The sequence below is a fragment of the Diorhabda sublineata genome, chromosome 6, assembly GCF_026230105.1.
Source record: "Diorhabda sublineata isolate icDioSubl1.1 chromosome 6, icDioSubl1.1, whole genome shotgun sequence".
NCBI classification, from domain to species: Eukaryota; Metazoa; Arthropoda; class Insecta; order Coleoptera; family Chrysomelidae; genus Diorhabda; species Diorhabda sublineata.
In genome coordinates this window covers 9,619,250-9,636,431 of record NC_079479.1, presented here as the reverse complement: position 1 = coordinate 9,636,431, position 17,182 = coordinate 9,619,250, and the positions used below count along the sequence as shown (strand labels likewise).

General features: G+C 32.0%; 1 protein-coding gene across 1 annotated transcript; it reads left to right on the top strand.

The window, feature by feature from the left end:
• Window positions 1–1,318: 1,318 nt before the first annotated feature.
• Window positions 1,319–16,561, top strand: LOC130445653 (chondroadherin-like). Its single transcript, XM_056781406.1, has 8 exons — window positions 1,319–1,529; window positions 4,748–5,159; window positions 6,234–6,431; window positions 8,918–9,108; window positions 11,671–11,878; window positions 12,327–12,508; window positions 15,114–15,247; window positions 16,284–16,561. The coding sequence occupies exons 2-8, from the start codon at window positions 4,749–4,751 to the stop codon at window positions 16,424–16,426; spliced, it is 1,467 nt and encodes a 488-aa protein (XP_056637384.1). The 5' UTR covers window positions 1,319–1,529; window position 4,748; the 3' UTR covers window positions 16,427–16,561.
• Window positions 16,562–17,182: the final 621 nt, after the last annotated feature.

Genomic DNA, 17,182 nt, shown 5'->3' with positions numbered 1-17,182 from the left:
CATCTGTCCATCATCAATTCCCAGAATTCTTATCAGGAACATCATCATTTAACTCCTGAACCAACTGAACTTTGTAAGGAAATTTTTCTTTATACAAAATTCTCGATTTTTCTTTCTTCAATCTTCATCTAACTTTTTTCCATCATTAAATTGAATATTTCTATTTGGTGTAAGCATTTTTATATTTTAAATCGAATTTCGCGCTCTAGAAAGGGAATTTTGAGAAGTTATGTTGGTAACACTGATCGAGACTTGCGTCAGACAGATAAAAAAATAAAGATCATTTTCAAAAAAGCCTTTTTTGAATTTATTCTGGCCATCCAAGAAAGAAGTTTACATTGGTTTTGTAATATTTTTTACATATCCAGTTTCACGAAACTTTTTTTTCAATTTTAATAACTGCAGACTGCGAAACGTGTTGACCGGGGTATTTATTATTAGACATTTCATAAACCTTTTGAGTTCTTGTTTTATTACCACAACCAATCTGAAATGGCTATTCTTTGAGTCTCGAACAAATGAGCCATGATTAAATTTAATAAGCGCCAAAATATTACACTGACATCTTTTGGCAACTTCAAGTACTTAAATGACAGAAGCCTACTAGATTCACATCAATTGTTTATTTGGCTTTTTGACTTATATTTTAGTATCTTCAAAGATCTTTTCCTGATATTTAGCAGATACGAAAATACCTGATTATTTCTAAAGTATATTTTATTATACCTGACAATACTGAGCTTCTAAAAGTTAGGATAACTGAAGAGATTAAAAATATAGCCCCCTTGAATTAAGAGAAATACCACCTTTACAAAGTAGAGCTGGTTCAGGAGTTAAATGAAGATGATCCCTTTCAAACAAGGTGACACATGACCCCCTCACTTGTTTAAAATTTTCGAGGGGGTGTTTATAATTCAGAGAAAGTCCTGGAGGATATTAATATTTACAAACTACAAATTGTCAATTTAAGAATAAAAATCGACCTATTTCATGTTTTTTTACATAATATCTCAAAAATTGAATTTACTCCATACATTTTATATCTGATTTTACGTACGAAATTGCAAGTGATTTTGAGAGTTCCCGATTTTCGGAATCCTGTTTACTACGATCTATAGAAATATTTCTTACCCTTCATAGTTTACCAGGATAATAGTAAATGTCTCACTTGCCATTTCAGTTGATTTATAATATAAATATAGTGTGTACTCAATTTTTCAATGCTAAACATTTATTTCTTTTAGAAAGTTTATCATTTTTATCATAATTTTTTTTATATAAATGAATCATTAAAAAGCTTTGTAAAGGTGTATATTACCTGCAATAAGTTGAGCAGATATGATATATTTTCGTAGAAGTCTGAACCTCCAATATTTACTTAATCCGAATGGAGATAAGATAATTGATGACAAGATAAACAATTTTTATTTCTAGTGGTTAAAAACTAAACCTAACGTGAATAGTATAGTATATTATAAACAGTTTCATATTGTAGTGATGTTAATTTAGAGTTGAAAGTATTTTACAAAGTAAGTAATAGACATAACATCTTTCCGGCACAATTCGAAATTTGATTGAACAAATTACCGAAATTGATAAACTTACAAATTTACGCAACGCAGTATTTTATTATTCAGAGATTCTAAATTTTAATAAGACACAATAAATTCGTCGATTTAATACCCAGAAATCAATGGAAATTTTAATTGCTTTTGTTTTCGAAATGTTTCATAATACAATAGGAAAATGATTCATTTTACAGGTACCTATAGGAAAAATGTTTTTACTCCACCTATAAAGTGAATACAAACATTTAATTTTTTTAAAATCCGTTTAAAAATAGATGAACATTTTCAAAAATTATAGTTTCATCCCTAACATTTAAAATTCTTAGTAGTATTCTCAGAATTTCTGTTGGTAATATTCATACTGAACACACTGTTCACACAATAACTACAACAACACCCACAATTACATTGTTTGACGTGCGTTTCGATAATCAAGTTATCGTCGTCAGAGACTGAAGGTATTTTCAATCCCTGTATTTAGATTGGATGTTTATTACTGTGAACAAAAGTCCTAATCTAACATAACCTAACACAAACTAACCTAACCTAATCATTCTTAAATTAAAAGACTTTTTTGTTCATTTTGTTCGATCTTAGATGTTGCTGATTGTTTTTCGTTTTGTCTTAATGATAATAATTATTCAAAAGTTCGTATGTTTGTCCATCTCTGGGACTCACTTCGGCAGTAACTCTAATTGCAATTGCTTTACTTTTTTATAATAAATGGGATGGAAATCGTGTATCAAAAAGCTGTAATTCAAAACAAAAGTTTAAACAGCCGTGGCCGAAGGAAATATGTGAAATTGAAGGCGCTGCGTTGCTAATTAAGTTTTGAGATATGGCAACACTGATGTCAATATGTCAAATCTGACGTTGCATCATTTAGTTTGACATTTTTTAATGCCAAACGTTTTCAGAACGTGTTGTCATATGAGTGTCATTCGATTTGATACTTCTAACAAATACCTTGGCCAAAAAATGGAATCAAATCGTGCAATAATTTTGTATAACTTTCGATATGGATTATAGCAACTGCAGTGTGACGATCAACTTGCTTCGACTTTTGGTGATTTTTAGTCACCGTCTTTAGCTGGTTTTCCAAATTCAATCGGGGCCTTAAAAGTAGTAATAAGCAACAAATCATGAATCTATGAATTCTAAATTAAATAACAATCGACTGTATGGGTTTTTCAAGACGAGCCAAATCAATAAAAGTTCGAAGCACTTCTAAGCAAATGGTCGCCTGTTTTTAACAAAATAACTGGATATATCACCACCGTTCCATCAGAGGAACGTAGAATGGTCAATTCTCAAAAATTTACCATCATTTTTTATCCAAAAGTGTTTGAAAAAATCGGGAAAACCAATCGCTGAAGACGAATGATTTTCCAGCACGACAATGCGAGCTCTCATACATCAGTTCAAACAAAAATGGAACAGATTCTACAACTGAAAAGGCCGTTAAATTACATGTTTTTAAGGAATTGAAAAAATAAATTTGTTATTGGTTAGCGCGTCGCTTTTCAGGACGCGTTTCTTAATTGACGCGGATTACACGTTTTTGACTAATTACGGTCTACCGTCATGTTAGATGATCGATCTATCAACGCCGAGGTATACAGTCGAGGTTTTACCGGAGAAATATCCAAATACATAGACACTGCAGTACGACAATTTTTTGCATTTAATCTCAAAGAATGATTTAACCAAGATACCAAAGAGCATGCTGAACGATCATAGAATACGATGGGCTATACTTCGAATATCAAGACTTTCGTATTGTATGATTATTTACCATTATTTATGAGACACCCTCTATATTCTATAGAATCTAATACCAAATTATTGGATGGAGTGAATTACATCCAGTAGTTCGTCTTTCAAAGGATCTTGGATATGTTCTAATAGATTCATTTGAACAGGACGTTCTCGTTTAATATTATAAAAGTTTCCTGTTTCTCTGTGAGAAGCCACGCAATTTGGAAACCTCTTTCAATGTTCTTCCACGCTACAGATTCTTCCTAACAGCAATAACTCCCATTTTTTGCTATATCAGAATTTTTCTCTTATCTGATAATTCAGTTACTAGAACTGCATGCTAGTATGTGCTGTGTTGTATTCCCATTTGGTTTTAGTTTTATATTTCTGGAGTAGTCACCGTCAAGGGATGTTCCACACGTTAGTCATCTTCTAATGATTCCGTTCCCAGCTTGGAACAATTTTTAATACTTGAAAAAGATGGACACAGATTTTTCCGAACGTGCTCTATTCATTATTTGAGGCCAAAAACTCATGGACTGCCCCACGTAACATTTTTGAAAACACATCTTTTATAGAAAATTACAAAATTGGAAAAAGTTTAAGAATTAAGTTATCCATGGTATGAAAATAATTTTTTTTTAAATCAACTGACAGATAAAAAATTTTTTAAGGTTAGATCACCTCTAATTAACCTCCGAAAATATTTTCGCCGCCTTCTATTTAGAATTGCTCATTGCCCTCAAACAGTCTCAAGCAGTGTACCATATTTAGTTTTTTTATTTTAAAGAGTTGCAAAGATATTCATTTTTTTTTTCGAAATTTTGGGCTTTAACGCTTTCAATCGTGATAATTTAGTATTTTTAATTTAAAGGGTTGCAAAAATATTCATTTTTTCCAAAATCTTGGGCTTAGATGCCTTCAATCGTGATAATTTAGTATTTTAATTGAAAGGGGCTGCAAAGAAACTCATTTTTTTCGAAATTTTAGGCCCTCCTTTGAGACCTTCAATAGTGATATTTTGAGTTTTCCTACACGCCTCTGGTCTGTATCTGATCTTATGCGGGAACCCCGGTATATCTATATTCAGACTAATATTACTTTGTGGCGGATCGAAAAGAATCCATGATTCAGAAAATTTCAAGAGATATGAAATTATTAAAATTAAAAAAAATAATACGCAAAAAACAATATATTTTGCAATCCTTAATATATATAAAATAAATAGGAATGTTGCGAAATAGCTAGAGATTAATTCGATACATTCATTCAGTTATCAATTAGAATAAATCGATTAATTGGATGAAGAATTAAATTAGTTTGATTTGTGGAGTTGCTTTTTTCTGAATGTAGTTAACAGTTATCCTGTGTCGAAATATATAATTCCTGAAGGATAATAATCGATTTTGTTTCTTTTTCAGAATGCAGGAAATTCACTTTTTTATTCTATTAACCACTTTGGTCACTTATAGTTGGGCAGATGTGAATCAAAATAAATTTCCTTTGTGTAAAATTTGTGCATGTACAGTAGACAACAACGAAACAACTGCAAATGTTACGTGTGTAAAACCGATAGAATATGAAATATTTTCGGATTACTTCTGGTTTTCAAATGCAACAAATACATCTATAGCATACAATTCCATTACTATAAATTACAACAAGTTTATTGACTTCACCAAGATCTTTCCGACATCAAATTTAACTTATTTGAATTTGGCCAACAATAACATCTTCAATATTTCTGATAGTATTTTTAAGAATTTACAGAACATGGTTGTACTCATATTAAGTTACAATGATTTGGAAATAATTCACCCCGATGCTTTCAGGGTAAGTACAATCAATTTAGTTTGCTCCAAGAAATGCTAGAAAAAAATTTATGATTGTGGGGTTAGTTTCCGCCATGTTTTTGAGGTTATGTATCAACATTTTATACAAATCTGTCAGGTATAATAGTTTTTAAGCTCAAATGAAGAAAGTTATTCAGTTTTTTGGGTAGATCAGGTTAGATTGGTACGAGCAAGATCGATCTAGTATGGTCGTGGTTCATTTTTAGATCTCTGCATATATTTAACGTCGTTGTCCAATCAACGCAGATGTTCGGTCATTATCACTGTCCATTTCTGGAGTCTTGTACTAACAATATTTGTATAGTAATCACTTCAATGAATGGTTTGTTTATTATCTTTTTCATTTTCTCTCCATCGATCATTGGCTAAATCGCTTTGGGTATTTTTATATGAAAAGTAAGAACAGGAGTGTGGTTCAAGTAGTATCTGCCGCATGGAGATGCTTGTAGATATTGATTTTAAGCTTCTGTAGGCTGTAGAGTTCAAAAAAAGCGTGCCTTGGTAGCTGATTCACTTGCACTGTCAGTTTATTAGAACTCCAACGAAGTGAGTGTCCATAAATTGACGTTTCGGGCGTCAGTAGGCGAACCTCGTACTCATGAGCTAGATGGGATTATGTTGGACAGCTTGGAAGAGCATTTGTCGTAGTAGAATCGGCCAAAAAGAGTCTTCTTCTTCTTCCATACTCTAAACTGTACAAGTTTCTGGTCAACTCTGGATCACCTATAAACCGAATTGCTCTTGTATTGAGTTGAGTACCAATCGACTGAGATTCTTCTGAGCGATTGTCAAATATGATATCCAATGAAACTAATGACGATCTTAACATCTAGTTTACGAAATTCATCTTGTAGCGAAGTTGGTTTAATCCATATCAAAAGTCATAGAAAATTTTTGCGATTTAATTCCACTTTTTGACTAAGATGAATGTTTCAAGTACCTCACCATTAAAAATGTCAAATTTTTTGATAGCAATGTCAGATTTGACATATTCACATCAGCGTTAACAATGTTGCCGTATCTCAAAACAATTTATATTCGCTGCACTTTTTAGGGATTATATTTAGAAGAGAGTTTAATGCCTCTGAGAAGTCTCAAGGAACTCAGACTGGATCATAACAAATTACATAGTCTAAATCAAGATATTTTTGAACATACAACAAATATAGAAATTTTGGACTTGAGTTTCAATCCATTAGAAGTTATAGATCATCATACTCTTCTCGCTATAGATAACCTGATATATTTGAAGGTAAGAAATAACAGAATTTTTCCAGAGCTTAGTCAAAAAGGAACGTAGTGGTCTCTAAATCTACGAGGCATCACCTAGAGATGGCAGTAGTTGCTTGAAAAGTACCACTGTATTAGAAAGTACACAAACTATACAGTATATGTTTAAAGTTTTAAATGTTTTACAGAAATGAACCGTCGTTTCATAACCATAAATGAAACGTGTGTTCATCATATCAATACGGAGCAAAACATCGTTCCATCTGCAAGCAAAGTCATGGCGACGTTTTTAGGGATGCACGTTGAATAATGTTTGGGTTAGCAAATTAAGCATTTGGCTAAAAGGAAAATATCGTTTCATCAAGACAATGCACCAGTTCACACATTCTTTATTGCAATGACCTTAATTAACGAATTACAGTTTGAATTGCTACCTCATGCACCAGATTTAGCCCCCACCGATTATTTTCTGTTCCCAGACTCCGTAATCAAAAATTTTCCAACAATGAAAAGGTGATTTCGGCAGTTAATGGATATTCTGAGGATCTGGACGATTCTTGTTATGAGAAGATTATCAAACTTATTTAATATCGCTGGGAAAAGTGTATGGAGCTAAAAGGAAATTGCGTGCCTTCCACAAAATCGATAAAAATAGATTTTCTAGCTATTTGCAGTTAATCATTAATTTTTTTTGTTATTTCTATCATAATTTAGCACCAAAACGTATGAAAAAAATTCTGCATTAACAAATATCCGTATTTAAATTTTATAGAAAATTAAATGAAAATTATTTGCTTGGGAAGGTCATTGAATATCAAAAGATATACCCTTTCTTACAATAAATTGAAACGAGTTTTAATTTCTCATTAACAATGTAATCACTTTCGTTATTTTCAATTTTCAACGCCGGATCTATAAAAATCAATTGATTTTTGGGTGAAATATCTCAAGACATCATCCGAATTTTTGAATATCTTGATTAAGAAAAGGTAGAAGCAATAAGAATAAATGAAAATTAGGTGCTAAAACGTTGAAAATTATCAGCCCAAAAGCTTGTTGACAAATACTTTCGAATATGATGATAATTAAGACAGCGTTGTATCCCAAAAATTCTTCGTTGATAAGAAATAACGTTTTGGAAGCTTCTCAACTATAATAATCTTGTAAAAAATAAAACTTACATGTTACAACAAGTCGTAGCTTTCGATATAATAACCTCAAACTTGGAGTCAGCCACCTACTCGAGCGGTGAGTGGTTCGAAGAACTAAAACTCTTACATTGAACAGTGAGATAATCATTTGATTAGAAATACTGTTCAACTTTTAACATACGATGTTTCTTGTTCCACTACGACTTTGCTACTTAAATTTCGTGGCTCGCCTCGACTACTCAAATCAATGTGATTAAGATTTTCGGTGATTTTTGATAGTATTAATTTTTGTATAAATTTTAAAACTCATTGAATTCAATATTCAAATTGACGTTGATAGAAATATTGATTCTGGTTACTATAGGAATTTCCATTTATTTTTAATTTAATCAATTGCAGATGAAAAATAGAGTCCTCAAAATTTCTGATCCGATTTTTCATGAAAAAAACTCTGCAAACTTTTTTATGAAAGCTCATATCCTCCATATCTTTTGAAAAGAATTTTGTATAATTCATCTGACATTGACATAAACATTTCTATTCCATATATTTATACACCCCAGTTACTCCTAAACTTTCTAGAATATTTAAACAACACAATTTTAAAATAGCATACAATCAAACACTTAATATTCAATATATTTTTACTAAAGTAAAAGATAAAACACCAATTGATAAATGCCTAGCATAGTATGTATATGAAATACCTTGTTTAAATTGTGACAAAAAGTACATTGGTCAGTCGAAAAGGTCATTGGTCAATGATAGATGTTTATTAGCGACTCATGTCTATCATGAAGGACACAATATGAAATATGAATCTGCCAAAGTTTTAACAACTGAAAAAAACTAGAAAAAACGTTTATTTTTTGAAACAATATATATTGTCCAGAACGATCAATGCATTAACAAGAAAACTGATTTAAATAACCTAAGAGTAATTTATGCATATCTTTTAGATTTTGAAAAAACAAATTCCATGAAAATTCAACGCCATTAACAACTAACTAACCTCACCTAACCTACAAATTTCAACTTCACTTGTAGCGACCTAACCTATAAAATTTATTGTCAATTCGAATATTGAATTTTGAATTCTATTAATTTTAAAATTTATACAATCATTAATACTATCAAAAATCACCGAAAATCTTAATTAATTATTGTAAGTATAATTTCAGTTCCAGACGATGAATACATAAGTATTCGAAAGCTCGGAAAATATATTAAGGTTAGTCTTCTTTGGTGTTTCATTTCCACGTTCCCAATAAGAAATCGCGAAACCGCTCATAATATAGCTGGCAAAGACGTCTTTACAAATCATATATATATATATATATATCTTTTTTATTTTCAGGAACTTTATCTACAATATACAATGATCAGTGGTTTGCCGGATTATTTGCTACACACACCGAAGTTTATACGTGTATTAGATTTATCAGGTAATCAAGAAATAACCAAAATACCACAAACTTTATCCGATGCGAAAAAATTGGAGCGACTATTTCTTAACAATACGGGTTTTACTAATTTAACCAAAGAAAAGTAAGTTTCCTTCGAACAATTCATTCTGAATATTCAATATTAGATGACAGAAGTTTCAACTCGAAAAATTTACAGGGGCTAATCACTTTGCTAAGATATAATTTTTAATATAGTTTCCTACGATTTATACATCATTTATCTTATCGGTGATCTAGCATTCATAATATGTCTTATAATATCGAAACTACTGATTTATCGCACGTATGTGTTTTGGAAATATTCTTTTATCACTATGAGTCAAACCTGGAGAAACCTATGCAGTTTTAATTAAAAAAATGACTTCTGTATGCTGATATAAAACATAAAAATCGCGTTTTTTGGTCATTACGAGTTATGTTTATTAAATAACCAGACTGGAGATAAAAATATTTTATTTTGATATTTATGAATATTTATTTTCCATCAACTTCAATATTTAACCCTCCTTTATATACGACAAGCTGAATCGATATGTATATGGGAAGGTATTGCGACTATTGTTTTGAAAATTTGCTTGCATAAGTTTTCCAATTGTCGTTTCCTGAAACTTCCGGTTATACCGGAAGTGGACCCAAACTTCGTTATTTTACACGTAATGCTAAGGTTTTTATTATATTTTTGAAATCTACGCAAAATTTCAAAATAACTTTATATGAGGCATAGTATGCCTAAAATCCACCATTTTTTAATTATTCCACATTCTCGAAATTTTTTGACACATGCAGCTCTTCACTAAAAAAACTATATTTCTAAGTTCTAAGTGAGTCAGGTCTAATATTTTTGTGATTTGGACAAATAATATTTATAGCTTTCGAAATCTGTGAAAACCTTGACAAAAATTTATATAGGTGTTCAAAAAATGGTGCGGAATTTCGCTATTTAAAAACTTGGGAAACTTAATTTAGCCTTTTTATTTCAGTTCCTTCAGAGCGCGTACTGTTTTTTCTTTCCCAGCTTCCACAGACTCGTCATACGTTATTATCTTTACTAATAAGTTTGAGTCATTTTCGATCGCATTCAAAATGTCAATACAAATATTTTAGCGAGCTTCTTCATGCTCAAGAATTTTCATCATAAATTTGCCGGGCACATTCCTATAGATTTATAAATCGCGCGAATGTTTCACTGACGGTAAAATCTAATGAAATTACTGACTTTTCTGATATTTTCATTCGTTTTTGACGTGGAAGGGTGACCCGAACGTGAATCATCTTCTCGGTCATCTTTAAAATGCTTAAACCACTCAAAACACGTCGAAGCTACAAAAATTCATTGCCATACACTTCAACACCTTCTCGGTCATCTTGAAAACGCTTAAACCACTAAAATACACGTTGAACCGACATAAATTCATTGTCATACACTTCAACATCTTCGCAGCCATTTTGAAAACGCTTAAAACACTCAAAAACACGTCGAAACGACATAAATTCATTGTCATACACTTCAACATCTTCACAGCCACTTTTAAAACGTTTAAACCACTCAAAAACACGTCGAAACGACAAAAATTCATTTTCATACACTTCAACATCTTCTCGGTCATCTTGAAAACGCTTAAACCACTAAAAAACACGTCGAAACGACATAAATTCATTGTTATCCACTTTAACATCTTCTCGGTCATCTTGAAAACGCTTAAGACACTAAAAAACACGTCTTCGCGGCCATTTTGAAAACGCTTAAAACACTCAAAAACACGTCGAAACGACAAAAATTCATCATCATATACTTCAACATCTTCGCAGCCATTTTTAAAACGCTTAAACCACTCAAAACACGTCAAAACTACATAAATTCATTGTCATATACTTCAATATCTTCTCGGTCATCTGGAAAACGTTTAAACCACTAAAAAACAAGTTGAAACGACAAAAATTCATGGTCATACATTTCAACATATTCGCAGCCATTTTAAAAACGCTTAAACCACACAAAAACACGTCGAAACGACAAAAATTCATCATCATATACTTCAACATCTTCGCAGCCATTTTTAAAACGCTTAAACCACTCAAAACACGTCGAAACTACAAAAATTCATTGTCATACACTTCAACATCTTCTCGGTCATCTTGAAAACGTTTAAACCCCTAAAAAACACGTCGAAACGACATAAATTCATTGTTATCCACTTTAACATCTTCTCGGTTATCTTGAAAACCCTTAAGCCACTAAAAAACACGTCGAAACGACAAAAATTCACTGTCATACACTTCAAGATCTTCGCAGCCATTTTGAAAACGCGTAAAACACTCAAAAACACGTCGAAACGACAAACATTCATGGTCATATACTCGTTTCTATAAATTATGTTTCAGTTTCACAACAAACCGTTGTTTTATTTTTACATTAATCATTTTTACGATAAAACAAAAAAAACAGCCTCTATACAAAATAACTATACGGCTACAATGCTTTTTCTACAGACACAGTGGATATAACGTTCGACTGAGTAGATGTCAGGCTAAACAACTGACAGTCGTTAACCTTTGGCGCATGCGTATTTTTTTTGAAGCAAGGGTAGCTAGTTACTTAATAGCCACACCTCGTGTTTAACTGATTAAATTTTTTAAATTCTAGTGGGTTTCCATTGATGCCAAACTTAAAAGTTCTGCATCTGTGTAGAAACGAGCATTTACATGTTATTGATAGATACGCTTTGTGTGGTTTGGGAAATTTGACGGAGTTGATAATGAGTGATAACATCGATTTGGTAACCATCGCAGATTTAGCATTTGCATGTAGATCTGAAGTTGGCGGCGGTGTTGTCTATCCACCGATTAAAAAAGTAAGTAACATTTCCTTCAAACATTATATTCCATATTCTTCCCTAATAATTTCCTTCCTTATTAATGTTGGAAAACTAAACTGTGAGGAAACTTTTCCTATTTTAAAATGGTCATAACTATCTATCAGGGATCAATACTGTATAATGAGAAAAAATGCACAATCATTTGCCAATTGAAATCAAATTTATTTCATCTTTTTTCAAATTTCAAAAGAATTTGAGGGCCGCTGTATTCTAATACTAATATTTAATCGTGAAAACAGTTTGCTGAACTGCTTTGCTGCTTTGTTGTAATCAACTCAACGCCTAATTTACTTTCAAAAAATTAAAATACTTATACTTATGATAATTAAAAAAAATAGCCAAGTGTTTTGAAACCTCAAGTTTCATACATCTGTTTATAAAACTGACATCTAAAGGTGCAGATTTAGTTTTGTTTTTTCTTTAGCTTCATATTGGAAATAACAAACTAGCTTATTTAGACAGTGAAATAATCGCTCGATGGGATGGTTTGTCAGAATTAGATATAAGAGAAAATCCTTGGACTTGCGAATGTGAAAATCAGTGGTTAATAGACGATCTCATGCCGATATATTTGAAAATTGATGAAACTATGGCTAAACAAGTTACGTGAGTATGTTTTTCTTTCAATTATTCACTCTTTGTTCAATTTTTAATTGAAAATGCAATCCTACTTCCATGAATTGCTTAGTAAAAAGTGATTCACTGCATTTAGCCGAGATCGTACAAGAAGGGAAGATGTTGAACATTCTGAGCTTTTAGTTTATGTTTCTACCTCTAAAACAATGTTGAGTTGGTGATTGAAAGCGGAAGATATCATAAAATCCAAACGGGGTTCAGTAGCTTCTTGATTATGGAAAAGCTTTTCTCAATAGAATACAAACGTAATCATGTAGGAACTTTAGCGTTGTTTAAAAGCACTATGTATCAGATTTTGCACCCTCGTAATCGAAAACATTCCAGAGATCAAATAACAGATCAAACAGTACGATTTTAGAGTTAAATCGTTACCAAAGAAAGCTAAAGTGGGTTAGTGCCTCATTATAACTCCCTCAACTACTTTATTTTCCAGATTTAGTCACGGGTGACTATCAGAAAAATGGTTCGTTAGGTTACGTTAGGCAAAGACCGTTCCAACTTCAGGAGTCGGATTTTTGGGACGAGCGTGTAGTCATTTTCATTGAGTATCTTGAAAAAGGAAAAATTGCAACTTTTGGGCGAAGAAATCAAGCAAAAAGCGACCGCATTTGGTTAAGAAGCTAAGGTTATTCCATCAAGACAAACACATCCGTTATTGCAATGGCCAAAATTGATAAATTAAAGTGCGAATAACACTCTATTCACCATATTTAGTCCCCTCGGATTATCTTCTGTTTCCAAACTTGAAAAAATGGTTCAGTGGTCAAAGATTTTCCAATAATGAAGAGGTGATATCAGCTATTTTGAGGAATTTGACGATTCTTATTATAAAAAGAGTATCATTAGAAATATTATGAAACTCCTACAGAAAACGGAATATGTATGAATATAATGAACAGTACCCAGATAATAATGTAAATATTTCAATTACCGAGCAAATTACGTGATTAAAAATTGCAAAATAGAAAGCAATCTTCTAATAAAATAATCGGATCTCTTCCATAAGCTTCCCGATGGCAAATTTTGTTGTGGTTTCGTCATATATTTCAAAATAATCATCAGGTATTTGGTTTCCAATTATTTTTCAAGATTATTCAAGTGTCGAATGCATTCCGCAACATTCAAATCAGGGTTTTGAAGCATTTTACTTAAAGCATTACTGTAAACATTCAAAAACATTTGGATTTTTAGTTTCCGTGTCTCTAGTGGGATCTTCAATTTAGGCATTTAATGCAGTCATAAGTCTTTATTTAAAGGTCTACGACATTCGCACCTTGTTTTATGTAATAGTTTAAAGTTATAGATTTTTCAATTGATTTTTATTAATTATGATGTTTTTACATAAAGTGGGGTTTCTTTATGAAAGGTGCTAGGCTAAATTAGTCAACAGTGTCGTGTGCAGCATTCTAGAGGCCGCCCTTTCGTGGAAATTCATCGGCAATACACTGAATTTTATGTGCATGTCCATTCAGAACGTTCACAAATAGCTCAGCACTTTTACTAAAAGACGGACGGAAGTTCACGATAAAAAACGGACAGAAAGACTGCCGGGCTATTGTCCAGAATATCAACAGTGATAGAAAAGGCCAAACCTTGACTGTGCTCATAAGTTTGTTCAACAATGTGTGGAAGACAATAAGGAGAAGTTTTTTGACTCTATCATCACAGTTAGTTTTCAGTACACCCCCGTAACAAAACAACAATTCGTCTTTGGTCCACCGTCACCAAAGAAATTCAAACGAAAGCAGTTAGCAGGAAAAATGATGTAGACTATGTTTTGGGATTGGGATTTAATGTAATCTGGGACGACGATGAACCCAAATAGATATAATCGGAGAGGAAAACTGCTTATTTGCTTATTGCTTCTTCAAGACAACGCTGGATTCCATGTCGCTTTTTCTAGAAGGTAAAGGCTTTAAGAGCGCCACTTCCTCGACTTAAAAATAAAATCTGAAGCATTATCTTCGAAAATCTGTCGAAATTATTTAATAATAATAAATAATATTTTATATTTATCCACAAAATGGGAACTTTATTTTCGGTACAACCTTAACATTCAAAATTAAGCATATTTATTCAACCTAAGTTTGTTTATTTTTAAAAATATATAAAATTTTTTGCTTGATTGGGATAATTGGATTTTTATTTTGGCCGTCTGAGCCATGTAGGAGCCCCCAGCTTGGTCCAACGCTGAGAAACCCGGCCTTGGCAAACCATTAATCGCCCAAACTTGGTTGAAGTCTGGGTAACTTAGCCCCGGCCATTCTATAGTCAATAAAACCTGGCTGAACTCTATGTAGCCTAGCCTCGGCCTTCCTATCCCATTACAAGACTGGTCCAGGCTTGTAAATCAAGCGAGAGACAGAATCCCACCTAGCCTGGGCCAATAACGGCTTCAAAGCTAGTGCCAGAGCTGTAGATACTTGGTCCAAGTTTGGGCCTATACTGGGCCCATCGTAAAATCCTATATGGGGTGCACGTTAGAATTGACCCTAAGGATAAATGGGCTTATCTGATTCATTCGATCATAGGCTCTCGTATTTAATTATCTACCTATGTTCGTAATATGTTTCAGGTGTGCAGCACCAGTCGAAATGAAGAGCCTTACTTTTTACGATATTTACATGAAGAAAAGTCACATGAGATGTTTGGACATTTATGGACATAGACCCGAAAGAGATGGTATATTGCTTGTGGGATTATTAACCGGTAAATATAAATATTTAATTTAAAATATAAAAGTTCTGTTTTCAGGTAGATGTAAATTTTTTGTCGGTGTCTTTTTATATTCTCGCTCTTATTCGAAATGTAATTTTACTATTTCTCTTCATTTTTCTCTTCTCATTTTCTGTTCAATTCATCACATTTAATTTTCATAAAATACCTTCCCAATCATTACTCTTATTTTACTTTGATTTATTGAGCAGCTATCGAAAGTCATAAATCATCGAAATATTTCACTAAAATATCGAAAAATTATAAAAATAATTATATACAAAGATTGTCTGAAAAGTTTTCGACTTTAATCTGAAGATGTCAGCACTTACCAATATATGCTTGATATTGAACTATAGCAACTGAGGTTAAAACATATTGATATGGTTTGGAAGTATTTTATTTTAATATTCATGTGGTAAGTTTTGCTGGTGATCGGGTACTGGTGGTAATGTTTTAAATGTTAAATCCACTATAGTATACCTAAATATTTTCCTCATCACAGTGTGGTGACATTTTTCAACCTTATACTGTTTCCTTGAACAACTTCCTCAATAAAACAATGATCCTTCGACCCTTGACTGACCGGTACCGGTACATATATGTATATATATTTAAATTTCAAGTAATTATCGAACTTTGTTTATTGTGTTATTTATTCGTCATCCTTGACCCTAAGACTAGTGTCAATAATTAATAAAACATAACTCGATAAGTCGTGTGACTGACACAAAGATGGCGCTGGCATTGTTAAATCCATATGACGTTTACGAAGTACCAACTTTGAAATAACTATGTGTCAAATTTCATGACATTTCTATTTGTCAGAAAAAAGTGTCAGCCATTTAAGTGAAGCTACTTTTGTTATTTTAGTATGATAATTTATAATTGCTTTTTGATGAAAAAAATACTGTACAAGCTGAGCCATGGCTTTAAAAGTGATATTTCAATACTTAAAAGAGATCCGTGACGTTATAATACAAAGAAATTGAAATAGAATTGTAGACAATTAAAATTATTGTTATTTCAGGATTGTTAATTGCTATCCCAGCTATTCTTTTAATTATTTTCGCTTACCAAAAACGATGGTTCAGTATTATAGGAGTTTTTGACAAATCTCCCGCATCCTATTCTAGAAGATTTTATAGTACTAGTCCCACTGAAGACTTTTAATATTTTATACCGAAAGAATTTAACTTTTTGTTTCGATTAAAAACTATTTGTCGAGAATATTATACATAATATGTTTATTGTGCATCATTTTTATATGTCAGTTATGAATAAATTCCGATCATTTTCATAGAGAACGTGTTTTATTTCAATAAAAATATAATCACTTGAATCTTGTGTTCTATTTCAGTGCAATAACTATTTGCAGCTATCAGGGTCACTAATAGAAATCAAAAATATGTATAAACTACAGTGACCACTCAAAAACACTAACTTTTAAAGAAGAAATTAGTTCTCAAAGAGTCCAAAAACATAAAAACCCAAACTTTAGACAAAAAAAGAGACGTTAGTTTTTTTTGGATAAGTTGATGTTGATGATAGGATTTATCAGGTTTGGTCCTGACGTAGGAATTACTCCTCTGCAGGACTGGAGTTGTTGTGAATGGTATTGATGTGAACTGCATCGAGCTGATAAGAAAAAAAGCAAACAATGGAAACTGATCAAAGAAGAAAAAGAATGGGATGCCCGAAAGAAAAAAGAAAAACATTTCTTCCCAGATATTGGGTTGTATTTTTTTCTTTTTATTTTTGTTGTTTTTTATTGTATTTTTTGCATTCTTTTTACTTAGGATAGTGATTATCCTGTTGTGGAATAAATGGAAGGAAATTCACTTCCTGATAATTCAACTTTTACTTGACAAAGTTGACAACTAGTTTGATAATTAGATTATTTATGGAATAAAATTCAATTTTTTTAAT

Coding starts and splice junctions, on each gene's coding strand:
- LOC130445653 (XM_056781406.1), top strand. CDS start 4,749: ATGCAGGAAATTCACTTTTTTATTCTATTAACCACTTTGGTCACTTAT. Junction 9,109..11,670: donor ACTAATTTAACCAAAGAAAA/GTAAGTTTCCTT, acceptor TTTAAATTCTAG/TGGGTTTCCATTGATGCCAA. Junction 11,879..12,326: donor TCTATCCACCGATTAAAAAA/GTAAGTAACATT, acceptor TTTTTTCTTTAG/CTTCATATTGGAAATAACAA.